Here is a 13365-nt window from a genome sequence, read left to right as displayed (position 1 = left end):
TCAAGTGTTTTGTTGTTTCTTCTTCCAACTTTGTGGTAAATGGAATCAATGTTAAAACGCGGACCGGACTAAAATCAGTGCAGGCGAACAGCGTCGCCTTTGCATCCAGCCTGCCCAGCGGGCTGTCGGGATTTCTGGCGGCCTTGGCGTTGCGCGCCGGTCGGGCAGGGTCTGCGCCCGCAGACGCGCCGCTCCGGGCCGGCCGGTGGGTGCGCACGCAGCGCGGTCGCCTCCGGGTCACGTGCGGCAGGGAGTCTGCAGGAATGTAACGACGCGCAGGGAAAGTTTCCCCGGGCCCGCGGATTCGGTGCGGGCGGGCGCGCAGAGGAAGGAAGAGCGACGAGGAGGCGGAGCCCGCGAGGCGCGCGGGCGGGCGCTCCTCGCAACTTTTTAGTTTGGGCGTCTAGAGCCGAAGTTTCTGTCTCAGTTGGGACGCCGCCGCGGCCCGGGGCAAAGAAAGGGAGGAAGGAAGGAGCTCACGAAGGGGAGGGGAGGGGGCCTCGGGCAAGGAGTGCAGGGCGATGCGGGCGCGCGACGCAGCCCCCCGAACCTGAGCGCAGCGCCCCGAGCGTCGAACGAGGCCGCAGCCATGGAGCCCGCGCAACAGCCGCCGCCCCAGCCGGCCCCGCAAGGCCCCGCGCCGCCGTCGGTGTCTCCGGCCGGGACCCCCGCGGCCCCGCCCGCACCCCCGGCGGGCCACCAGGTCGTGCACGTCCGCGGGGACTCGGAGACCGACCTGGAAGCGCTTTTCAACGCCGTCATGAACCCCAAGACGGCCAACGTGCCACAGACCGTGCCCATGAGGCTTCGCAAGCTGCCCGACTCCTTCTTCAAGCCGCCTGAGCCCAAGTCCCACTCGCGACAGGTAAGGACACCGCGGGGGCCCGGGGCCGCGTGGGGGTGCGGGGCTGGGGGTTGTTTTCGCGGAGTTGGCGGCCGCGGGGGCAGCACAATGCGCGCGCCTCCGCTCCGCACCTTCGCTCCGACCATGGGGGAGGGGAGGTGGGGGGAGGGGGCCCGGCGTCCCGTGCAGGACCCCAGGCCTGGGGTACACGGTCTCCCCTTCCCGCTCCACTGGAGTGTCCCGTGGAGCCGCGCTAACTACCCTCTTGTTTTCCCGTGTCGGTGAGGGGTGGGGGTTGAACCGGTCCATTGAGTTTCTGGTTCCTTCTCGTCCCCTCCCCCTCCCTCTCCCGAAAGCTTTTCTGCTCTCGAGGCCCAGGCGCGGTCCGGGTGCAGGGTTCGGTCTCCCCTGCCCCGGCGATCCCGAGAGTTGGCCGAGCTCCCTCGTCCTCCGCTCGCCTCTGCGGTACCCTGGAACTCGCGCGGGCGGGATCCTTTCACACTCGGTGGGCTCACGTGTCCCTTTCCCAATCGTAACCTATTATTTACTGTTCGGCCCGAAAGCTTTTAAATGAGCCACGTCTGTGCGTTGCGCAGGAGCTCGGCGCGCTCACGGTGCAGAGGTTTCTGCGCCGGCCTTTGATAGCGCGTTGCAGGTTGACTCATAGGCCGAGTTCTGCCTGGCTCAACTGTGATTAAAGGTAATGTTTGGGAAGCAATGACTAATTCCAGGCTCGCCATTGCTCTTTAACTGACTGCGGATGTTAACATGGCTGCTTATCCACATCCACGACGCCTGCTTATTTTCCCAACTGGATCCAACACAGAAGTGAAACCGTTTCAAAGTATTAACATTCCGATAGGTCCTGGTAGATTTTTCTTCAGTGTCTTTTTCCCCCTTCCGACCCCCCTCCCCGCTTTCTCTTTTTAATTACTTAATTTTTAAAGAACTTGCTTTAGGCTAAACCAGTATAGGATCTTTGCCCAAAACTTAATTGGTTTTCCAAACACTGCCATGTTGTTAGCCCACTCGGGCTGTAACTTGAGTGGAAAGAAGAGTTTCCGCCCCCACTCCAGCCCTCCTCCTGGGCAGGCCTGCTGTAGAACGGGGTTGTTGGAGCCACGAAAATCTCGATTAACCGCCCTAGAAAAAGTCTACTTACGGAGGAAGGAAAAGTTATTTAGCTGCTAGTCTAAATAAACTCTTAATTTGTAACAACAGTAGACCTAGATACTATTCATTGCTCCCTCCCCCAAGTGGTATTCTGTACTCACTGAACTAAATGTATGTTGGCATGCAATTGAGAAACGGTCGGGGAAACTTTGAAGGACTATCCAGACTGAACGCTCCATTTTGTAGCACTTAGAAGTCAGAAGGAATGTACCCGGGAAAGTATACAGTACCTACTTCCACTGGGTCATTCGTGGGTACTTTTGCCTTCTCTCTATCGTTTTCAGAGAAATTCACCTTTTCTATGTGCTAATGATTTCCTAAAATTTAATCTTATCTAGAAACTCAAAAACAGGGGTTTTTGCTAGGGGGCTTTAAATGACTGCTGAGGCCCTTCAGTCTTCTTATCAAAATTAATTTAGAAAAACAAATGTTTTGATAATCCTAGTTCCAATAAAAGGATTAGATTATGAATAGTATGTATCTGAGTTTGTAAATAATCATCTATAGGCTCCTGCCTGAGAATTCTTATATCCCCTCTGGCTTGGAAAAACTACTTTACAGACAAGTTCATTCCTGATACCTGTCTAACATTGATCTGGCTAGACCCCCAAATTCGAATCATTGGGGTCTTTGCAGATTTTTCCTTTCTCCCTCCCCCTGTTATTTGTGTGTGAATCCGCAAATTAAAATTGAATTGATAAAGTCTTTATTTTCTAGGCACAAAAAAGATTAGCCTGTTCTCTTCATTGGGGAGCTTTTAGCATTGGTGCAGTTCTGAGCCTCTGAATTCATTAAACGTATAATTTATAATGGTTGATTTATTGATCACATTTGTTCACAGTCAAAGTGACAGATGGGGGGACATTAGATATTTAAAACAAAGAAAAAGTGCACAGTCATCTCCAGGTTTTGTTCTAGAACCTGGAAAAGCAACCACACTGCTTAGAAAAATTACTGATTTATTTATTTTGGGTTGTATGGGGTAAGCATTGTTCTCTGCTGCTAAGTCACCTTATTAGCCTAGTCCTTGTTTTCACACTGTCTAGGGGGCAGACATTAATTCACATGGACTGTTCGTCAGTGAAGTAACATTTACATTGTGCTGACTTTCCTTTGCTGTTCCTCATAGGCCAGTACCGATGCGGGCACTGCTGGAGCCCTGACTCCCCAGCACGTTCGAGCTCACTCGTCTCCAGCCTCCCTGCAGCTGGGGGCCGTCTCTCCTGGGACACTCACGGCCAGTGGTGTTGTCTCTGGCCCGGCTGCCACCCCTGCCGCTCAACATCTCAGACAGTCTTCCTTTGAGATCCCTGATGATGTACCACTGCCAGCAGGCTGGGAGATGGCCAAGACCTCTTCTGGTCAGAGATACTTCTTAAAGTAAGTGAGGATGTTGCTGGGAGGTGGCAATGTCGGAATGACTATTCGTTTTATTATCTTTTTCAATACATGATTCAATTATTTATTACTTTGCTGTTGCAAAAAATGGAACTCAGCCTATAAATGGTAAACCAGCATATTTTACCATTGAGCTGCACCCCCAGCATGCTTGTTCTCCCCCCTACTTCCCTCTCCCCCTCCCTCCTTCCCTCCCTCTCTCTCTTTCTCGCTCTACACACACACACACACACACACACACACACACACACACACACACACACACACACCCTTTAGGATTGGTCATATCTTGAAAGCCTGATTCATTCTTGGTTCAGAGACTGTTTGCAAACTTTTGGCAAAATGAAATAATTTCATTTTGAGTTTGTATCAAATTTGTTAATTAGTCTGGCACAAAACAGAAAAAAAACATGAAAAAATATAAAATTTTAAATACCAAACCTGGCATAGATAAGTTTTATTATCTCTTGAGCCCCACCTCATGTCTGTGTGCCTATTTTTCTCTGCCTGTGTTGGGGGGCAGGGAGGGGTGGTCTTCAAGCCAGGACCTTGTGCGGTCTTTCAGAATAAATGGTTGGTAGAGAAGGAAATATAGGACTTGGGGAAGAGATGACTTTACAATACTTAAATTGTGAAACAGCAAATACTTTAGAAGTATTTCCATGTCATTTAACAGATTCCCCTCAAAATGTGAAGAAAACATTAGTCGTGAGGTTTGGCCTCCAATCGGGTCCTGACACTCTTTGTTTTCAAAAACAGTATCTGCTCTGGGAAAATGTGAGCAGACCACTGTCCTCCTCCCTCCCCAGTCTTTTTGTCTTCAACAAAATGGCAAAATTACATTCATCTGAAAAGGACAAAATGAAATTTTATCCCCTCTAATTTTGGCTTTGGAAGTAAAATTAATTTTCTAGAGCTTATTTGAATTAAGTATACAAAGTATCTTAGACTGATTGTTACAGACTTCAGATTGTTGTATTGTTCCTTGAATTGGTAACTGGGTTGAGATATTGAAGGGAAGAACAATACTCATTTTGATTCAGATTCTTCTGACAATTGGCAGGAAATGTAGCAGGTTTTCTTGGATTGGAGGACACCAGTAACAAGAGTTCCCCCACCGCTCTGTTGGTTGCCTGGGTGGGTTGGTTGCTACTTTGTGTTTGTTGTGGTTTTCCAGGCAGGGTTTCTCTGTGTAGCCCTGGCTGTGCTGGAACTTGCTCTGTAGACCAGGCTAGTCTCCAACTCAGATCACCCTGCCTCTGCCTCCCAAGTGCTGGGCTGAAAGGCTTGTATGAGGTGTCCCACGTCGCTTACTACTTTAAGGATAGATACTTCAGGACGACACCACTGGAGGAGAGTTGATCTGGATCTTGGAAAGGGACCCCATCACCCATTTTTTGTTATTGTTTTGTTGCCACCCTCACCCCCTATAACTTTGTCTTTTATTAATTTTTTTTTTTAAGAAAGAAAAAAAAAACAGTTTTTGGTGTCCTGGTACTCATTTCAAAGGGTCGGGTTTCAAGGAGAACAATAAAGGGCCTGAGACTGGAAAGTACACAGGAGCCTGGCAAACTCATCCACAAGGGCCAGATCTTTCCTCCTTTAAGCAGCCGTCCAAAGTAAATGACTTGGAAGAGGGGCTGGCTGTGAGAGAGAGAGCCCTGTGCTGAAGGAGAAGGGAGGGGAAACAGGCCAGGTTGTTAGGGAGGAAAGAAAGGCTTAGGCTTGCTGAACCCTCCCTGCTGTGTCCCGTGCTGACCTGGGGAGATTTTAAACAGCTTAAAAGCCTGCAGGCCTTCAGTTGTGGCTGGGGCTGAGCAGACGGTTAAAGAGAAACATTTATGCTGTTTTTACTCTTTTGTGTTTTCTTGAAATTGCTTGTTTGGTGACATCTGCATTTTCATTATTTGAGTCAGCAGTCATTTTTTTGGAGCTGAACTAAAACCACATTGTAGGTTCTTGCTTTTAAAAACTTTGAATGATTCTTTCCACAAAATGTAATTGCTTCATGGGTGGGGTTTTATAGATACTGCCTCCATCTCCCCACTCAGCATCCTCACCTCTTTCCAAGGGGGTTCGGGAGAGCTTTCCTTAGGAAGCAAACACTAGCAGGAAGTGAGGAAACATGTTTCTGAGGTTGCTAGTGGAAGTCAGAGCTGCTTCTGTGATAAATGGGCCTCTGGTTCTGCAGGACCTTTTCACACTATTCGCTGAAGTAGGCAGCGGTGGCCTGAGGGGCTACCGACCGTACAGCAGGTGAGCTGAGTCACTGGATCCGATAAAGATCATGTAGAGGCCTGGAACTAGATGGAGAGATGGAGTCTAGTCTTTGGTAGTTTCTGAGGAGTAAACTACTTCATGATCAATATGCAGTTTAGAGAAGAGATGTGAAGCAGAACTTTCCCTCTCCCGGTTGGTTTCACTGGTGTTCCAAATGGATGTGAATTAACATCTTCCCTGACTGAGGTTTTTTAGAATTGTTCTCTTCATAGTCGATACTTTGCTTTTGTTTGAGGTTCTTGTGAGGTCCACGTGATGGAAGGGACTGACTCCTGCGTACTGCCCTCAGACATTCCATATTCAGGCTCGTTGCTCGCAGAGATGCATAAACAATATCTGTAATAACATTTTCAAAAGGATACTCCTGCCCAGCCAGCTGCAAGAGAGAGATCTAAACTAGCTTCTGAACTTCAGCTCATTCCAGCCATGAAAACTAACCCTTTCATTTATCTTGTTAGTACTTATTGAACTAACTTTTTTTTTTTTTTTTTTTTTTTTTTCCCCCGGAGCTGGGGACCGAACCCGGGGCCTTGCGCTTCCTAGGCAAGCGCTCCACCACTGGGCTAAATCCCCAACCCCTGGAACAAACTTTTATGCTACAAAGTATGTCATTTCTTGAGATTTATACTTGACAGGAAGAGCTCTAACCCCAAATGGTCCAAGCTGGCAAGATGATGTAACTTGAGAGATGTGGGAGAATTGTTGCCTTGTGACTGCAGACGAATAGCTTGGAAGTCAGCTGGCCCATCTTCCAGTTTCAAGGCCATCCATCCAGTTGCCTTGATTGGTGTTAAAGCCCGCCCTAGGTCAGTGAGATCTAGAGACTTTGACTTTATATTGGCAAATGATAGGGTGGATCTATATGGTGCTAGCACCTTTATTCTGGACAGTAACCCAGATTCTGGACACTATATTGGGCCTAAGAAAGGCGTGGTCTTTGTGGCTGTTACATCTTTACCACTGAACTTACTGACTTACTGTTTGAAGCTAAGTTGACCACAGTACTTTGAGTTTTATTTTAAAGGAATAAATTCTCTTTACAGCTCAGCACTTCTGCCGGTTTTCCTGCAGGAAATAGTTCTTCCAGTAGTTGGTCAACAACTTCCTGTTTCTTTATAAGCTGCTGAGTAACTTCCTGAATTATAATATCTTTAGTTACAAAGGGTACTTCTACTTTTCAGTTTATTTTATTGAATCTGATACCTTGTAACCATTGCCAAGTACAAAGAACTTATTGTAAACTGTGTACCGTGTAGGCGTCAGAATTGGATGTGCCAGGTGTGATCGAGTGATTTAGTGTTTGTAGGTATACATTGTTTTAATAATGTTCTAATAATTTTAAAAAGATGTATGCGTGATTATTTGTCATTCTCTGAATAGTGTTTTTCTTAGGGCTGTGTTTTGTTGAAAGTTGCAGAGTACTTTAGAGGATGGGAGTGTAAGTTCTTTCTGCTACAGCAAGCATAAAGGCCCTCAGCTTGCCCTTTCAGGCCACCCTGGTGGGATGTGGGGGGAGGCACAGATAGAGTCAGTGAGATGGTTTAGGAAACTAATGACCTGGTTTCATCCTAAGATCCTATGGTAGGAGGAGAGACATCTCCCCAAGGTTGTCTGATCTCCACATGTGCCCTCATTTGAGGCGTCTCTCACTGTCTCTCATTTCTCATGAAAGCAGAGTAATGGTCAACGTGAAAAAAAGATAGGAACTATGGTAGTGCACCCAGCAGAACGTTGCCTGAGTTTGGGGCTAGGCTGCATGGAGACCCTGGCTCAAAAATATATAAATATATACATGACAGGATAAATTAAATGGGTAGTGATTTTGAATGGCTTTTTTAAGAAACATGTAAATATTATTAACTAAAGTATCTCATTCCATCATTTTAAAGGTTATTTTCTCAGATTTTTGCTTAACACAAACTGTACTGCTTCATGAGTGGTGTTTCAGTAGTTGACACTTTCTTTTGTTATTCTGTGTGTGTAAGACAGTCTCACTATGTAGCTCTGGTTGTCCTGGAATTCATTCTGGAGACCAAGATGGCTTCAAACTCATCCCTGTGCCTCAGCCTCTGCCTCCCAAGCACTGGGATTGAAGGTATAGACCACCACACTATCGGTAATCGATACTTTTAAACAATGTAAAACAAAACCTTTCTGACACCCTGAAATCAGCATCTTTTAGTAATGCAAAGAAATATTTTTCATTGTAGTTAGAGAAAGAATGTAAATTAGGCCCTTAATAGTTCTGCAGTACCATGTGGTCTTCTGCCTCAAGGCACTGCGGTAGAGCTTACCTCGAAGTTTTCTGTGTTTTAGGCCCTAAGTTGTGGGATCCAGTATATTTATTTGAAAAGAGGTGCTTGTGTGAGGTGAGATCTAGTGAGTACCCCAGGGTAGCCCCTTTACCCTCTAAGCATCCCATGATGACCTTGAACTCTTGCTAATCCTCTGTCGCTGATGACCAGTGTGTCACCGAGCCCAGCTGAGTGCATTTGTGGAGTGTTGTCTTGACGACTCCACCTCTCCAGACTCCCGTGGTGACTGGCATATGGAGTTGCCTTTGAAGAGGATAGCTCAGGCAGCTGTCAAAGGGGCAGGCAAGAAGCCTTTTGTAAAGAAAAAACATTATAGTCATTATGACACTGCCCCCACATTCCTCCTTCATGGAACTGATTCGACAGGCGTGTGTGTGTGCGCGTGTGTGTGTGTGTGTGTGTGTGTGTGTGTGTGTGTGTACGCACACACGCATGTGCACATACACATACATACGTATGCATATTCTTGTCATGGTGTATATGCAGGTCAGAGTGTTCAGGAATTGGTTAACTTCTTTTACCACATGGGAACCTAGATAGGCAGGCCTTGTGGCAAATCCAGAGTGTAGTGCTGTTAGAGGTGATGCGTGTTTATTGGGAGGAATCAGAAGAGTGAAGGAGTGGTGAGGACACACCTGACCTGCTGATGAGAGCACTTTGAAGATACTTGCTTCCCATATTTTTATTTATAAACCAATAGCTTGGAATTTAATTTGAAGAGAGTTCTAGGTGAATTTAGAAAGGACCTCAGTCCTTTTCTGTCAGCTGAAAAAGCAACAGCCCTCCTTTGGCTTTCATTCTCAAACGGTGAACACTTGTGAGCCTTTTAGGGTCCCCCCCCCGGCCCCCGTTTATAAACCTAGGGCTGACGGGGTGTGGTGTGTGCATCCCTGTGTCTCAGCATCCTCAGGCAGCTCTGTGTTTCACGGACCTGGAGCCCCGGGGCTCCTCTCTCGACCCTTGCCAGCTCTAGAATTGCAGGTGCAGCTCCCATACCTGGCCTTTTCCATTGAGAGTTGAGAGGTGGCCACATCACTGACAGGATCATTGCCAGCACACCCTTATAAACTTCGTAAAATATGCCGTTCTTCTGTTTAGTTTTCCTTATCCCCTTCCTTTGCCCTCCCAGAATAACTGCTGGATATTTATGGGTTTTTTGTTGTTGTTGTTGTTGTTTACATTGTTAGGACTATTTATTTGGGGTTTTCTATAGCAGATATGTATAATGATTACTGTGATTTTTTTTTTTTTTCTGAACAACTTTTACATTTTCTTTAGAATTGTTCCTCCCCCACCCCCTGAACTCTTACCAAGAGTTCGTTGTGTTCCCAATCTGGATTACTTCAGCTTATGGCTTTAGAGTCCTTGGGGCTGGCTGTGGGCTGTCACTGCCGGACACTGCTCACTTAGTTGGACTCTAATGCCCTCCCTTGGTTTGGTTCTCTTGCTCACTGTTCAGAGATCTGCCAGGAAAACTACATAGACTCATAGGCAGTGACTGAGACTCTTAATTCTTAATCAGCAATTTGGGTTGTAGGATTTTGAGGGCTATAATTCTATTTTACGCTAGTTTCTAGTTTTACTGGTAAGTTAAAGCTACTTTTCCTCAACCCTCAGGAACTCTAGTTTTTGTTGTCTTTCATGAAAAGCCCAGGTCTGTGCTTATTAAAACTCCTTGTAAAAAAATAGATGGTTGGACACCTCAGTGTGAGAGAGGCCCTCGTGGTTTTGCAGTGTAACACTCTTCTCCTTCAGTCTGGAAAATGTCTCCTGGATCCCAGAGGAGTCCTCCCCTATTCCTGCCCTTTGTCAGGATCTTTGATTTTCCTGTCTCAGCCTTCATGCTTGTTTAGCCCTCTGCTGGGTAACAGCTGTGAGGACACAGAGGTGACAGGTGCCCTCCAAATCCTAAGTGTACACTCGAGTGTACGTGGATACGAGGTGTCTTGATACCAGGGGGCTCTCCTTGGGTTCATTTCTTGTGTTTACCTGAGTTCTTCCATGGAGTAGGTGACGGTAGGAAAGGCACTGCTGCGTGTTTAGTTAGTACTTTCTCCAGTGGACATGGTTCCTTTTTTGGGTGCACATGTGTTCAGAGACCAGAGGAGTCATTCTTAGGGTACTGTTCACCTTTTTGTTCTGAGTGGGTTAGACTGGCTGGCCAGAGAGCCGGAGGAACCTACCCACCCGTCTAAACTTCCCCACCTTTGGGTACCTACTTTTTCTCCTCTGTGGGCTCTGAGGATCACACTCAGGTCCTTGTGCTTGAAAAAGCACTGTTTAATCAACCAAGTTCTTATTCCCACACACCCACCAAGTGCTTTTTAATGGCTAACTCGACGAAGTAGCTTATGCTCAGTCTTAATGGACCATTAGTGACCCACCCCCTTGTATTAGCCATGGTCATAGAAGCATTTTGAAGAGCATCTTAGGAGTCCAGGAATCGCAAGTTTACCCTTGTCAACTTGGGTCTCATCTCCATTTGTTCCCTCTGAGAGAATGCCATCCAGGGGATGAATGACACCAGAACCGTGGCAGTTGTCAGATGTTCTGGGAGAGATGAACAGCTGTGAGGATGAAGTGTTGATGGGTATGATCGTGGGAGTGTGGGGTCAGTGAAACGTTACTGTCCTGCACTCTAAGGAGACATCCCCAGGGTGTGCTCGGAATGATGAGCAGTAACAGGCGCTCCTCCAAGTGTGCTGCTCTGGGTTTTGTGGTCGGTTTTTTGACAGAGTTTCTCTTTGTAGCCCTGGCTATCCTGGAACTTGCTCTCTAGACCAGGCTGGCCTCAAACTCAGAGATCTGTCCACCTCTGCCTCCCCAGATGATAGGTGTCATCCACCGCTTTGTTTTCAAGATGAAAGGGAAATTCCCCACAAAAGAGGTGAAAGCTGTCAAGTGTAGGTGCTCTGTTTTCTTCTGCACATGCTCAGACCGATATCAGTTGTGTTTCCGAAGTCCTGCAGCTTGGATGGGCTCCAGACGATGATATTGGGTGCTGTATACCACTCGGACCTGCTGGAGTGGGGCATTGGCTTCCCTGTTGGACTAGTTATTAAACCCCATGGGCGGGCGGGAAAGAAAGCAGGCAAACCACTGTGCTTGCTCTGGGGTTCCTGTGTGTGCTTTACTCTTGAGTTAGTACTGACATACTTGAGTTGAGAGCTTGTGGGCCACACAGCCAGTTTACCTGGAAAGGCACCTAATTGCCAAGCATATGGTAGAAGAGAATTAACTCTTACAGTTGTTCTGTGAGTTCCACAGGCATGTGTCACAAGAGAGACGCAACACACAAGTTTAATACTTTTTTTTAAAAGGACCGGGGCTTGGGGGTGGGATGTGTGGATCAGGGATGGAGGAGTGCCAGGTTCCACTCAAAAAGCGCTGTGTGTACTCAGCATACAGGCATAAGAGCATAGCTATCAGTACGGTAACCCCCTTTGCTTCAGATCACAGTGGCTTTTTACCACAGAAAACCCACTGCACCGCATTTCTTAGTTTGCTCATTTTGATGTGGTAATAGTTTCTTCCTGCATATCTCTTGGTTTTTCAAGACCAGGTTGATCTCAGACTGGTCTGTTCACTACCTAGTGCCCAGGCTGACCGCCATCTTCCCACTGCTGCCTCAAGCTGAGGAGATGTCAGGCTCTTCCTGAATCCTTAAATGCTTTTCTTTGCACTCATATGTGCTCCATGGTCTGCTCGTTTCATAATCCTGTGCTCTCTATGCCACAGGCCATGGTAAGGGCTTGATGAATACTACTCTCTACACTCGGCCATGCTACCTCTACCATATGTAGCACCTTTGGTGTTTCTCACTGTGGGCTTACTTAGCTTCAAGCCCTCTAAAGGCAAACGTACCTCCTCGATTTGTTCGTTAATTTGGAGTCTATCAGTGGTCGTCATGGTTGATACCTGTGGTGTAATTGTTGTCCTTATTCTCCAAAGTTGTGGGGTTTGATGCTAACACACCTTTCTGAAAGCACTGTGGAACAGCAGTGTAGCTTTTCTCCTCATTGACACAGGACCTGAAGGGGAAGGAGGATTCATTCAGTTCACAGGTGGACAGTGGGAAGGTATGGCTGCTTTCCTGGCAGGGACAGCATGAGATGACTGACTCACCTCTCAGCTAACCAGTAAGCAGAGAGCCAGAGCCTGCCAGCCTTAACTCTCCCAGATAAGGTTCCAAGCTCAGCCTCCCTAAGCATTAGCTGCTACCTGGGCAGCAGTGTGCAAACATGAGAGCTTGTGGACAGTTCACAACCAGACAACACGGGTGACTGGAATCTCTGCTTCATGTATTCTTTTTCCCAAGACTGGTCTTGAACTCATCATGTAGTTGAGTCTAGCTTTGAACTCCTGATTGTCTTCCTGCCTCCATTTCCCAGGTTCTAGGATTACAGGCAAGGGTTACCAGCTGGCTTTAAAAAGTAATTTTGTAAGTTCTTAGCCCCTCCTCCCATTCTTATTGTGTATCTCAGGCTGGCTGTGACCTCCCTGTGTAGCCTAAGCATTATCTTCTGATCTTCCTGTTAACCTCAGTGCTGGGACCTGGGGCTGGATGTGTTAGGCAAGTATTCTACTGAACTATACCCCAACCCTCTTTGTTTCAGTTTTGAGGCAGAGCTTCATTGTACTGCCCAGGCTGTTTTGAAACCCAAGATCCTCCTGCCTCCTGTCTCAATGTTCTCTACTCCTGGGGCAGTTTCTTTCTTTCCTTTCCTCTTTTTTTCTTTTTTCAAGATGTATTATATATATACACACAGCATTCTGCATGCATGTATACCTGCAGACCAGAAGAGGGCACCAGATCTCATTACAGGTGGTTGTGAGCCACCATTTGGTTGCTGGGAATTGAACTCAGGACCTCTGGAAGAGCAGTCAGTGCTCTTAACCACTGACCCATCTCTCCAGCCCGGCAGTTTATTTCTTAAATGGCAGCTATCAGTTAGGCCAGTCATTCACTATAAACCAGCACAAATTCAATCATATAAACATGGTTGTTTTTCTTTCATTTTAAAAATGTTATCTACGGTAGCATGTATGCTTGGTATCCACATAAATCATAAGAGGGCTTCAGATCCCCTGAAACTAGTGGTTGTGAGTTGCTGTGTGGGTACTGGGAACAGAACTCCAGTTAGTTCTCTGTAAGACCAACAAATGCTCTTAACCTCTAAGCTATCCTTCTAGTACCTTCTTTCCCCGCCCACCCATCTCCCCCACTCCCCGTGTGTGTGTGTGTGTGTGTGTGTGTGTGTGTGTGTGTTGAGATGGTGTAAGCTTGCTCAGTAGACAAAGCTGTCTTGAATTGGAGCATTGGAGCAGCCTCTGCCTACTTTGTGTGTCAGGATT

General features: G+C 47.0%; 1 protein-coding gene across 8 annotated transcripts in view; it reads left to right on the top strand.

Annotated features, from left to right (window-relative positions):
* Positions 1-301: 301 nt before the first annotated feature.
* Yap1 (Yes1 associated transcriptional regulator) overlaps positions 302-13365 on the top strand; it is a 70240-nt gene continuing 57176 nt past the window's right edge. For 2 of the 8 annotated variants that reach the window (XM_032909570.1, XM_032909566.1), the window contains exons 1-2: positions 302-865; positions 3147-3397. In XM_032909570.1, the coding sequence (XP_032765461.1) occupies positions 590-865; positions 3147-3397 (527 nt within the window). In that variant the 5' untranslated portion in view covers positions 302-589. The remainder of the gene's footprint in view (positions 866-3146; positions 3398-13365) is intronic. The other 6 variants (XM_032909571.1, XM_032909567.1, XM_032909573.1 and 3 more) reach the window with 4 other exon arrangements.

The sequence above is a fragment of the Rattus rattus genome, chromosome 8, assembly GCF_011064425.1.
Source record: "Rattus rattus isolate New Zealand chromosome 8, Rrattus_CSIRO_v1, whole genome shotgun sequence".
Taxonomy (NCBI): Eukaryota; Metazoa; Chordata; class Mammalia; order Rodentia; family Muridae; genus Rattus; species Rattus rattus.
The sequence above is the reverse complement of the archived record's forward strand: the minus strand, read 5'-3'. Positions and strand labels throughout refer to the sequence as shown.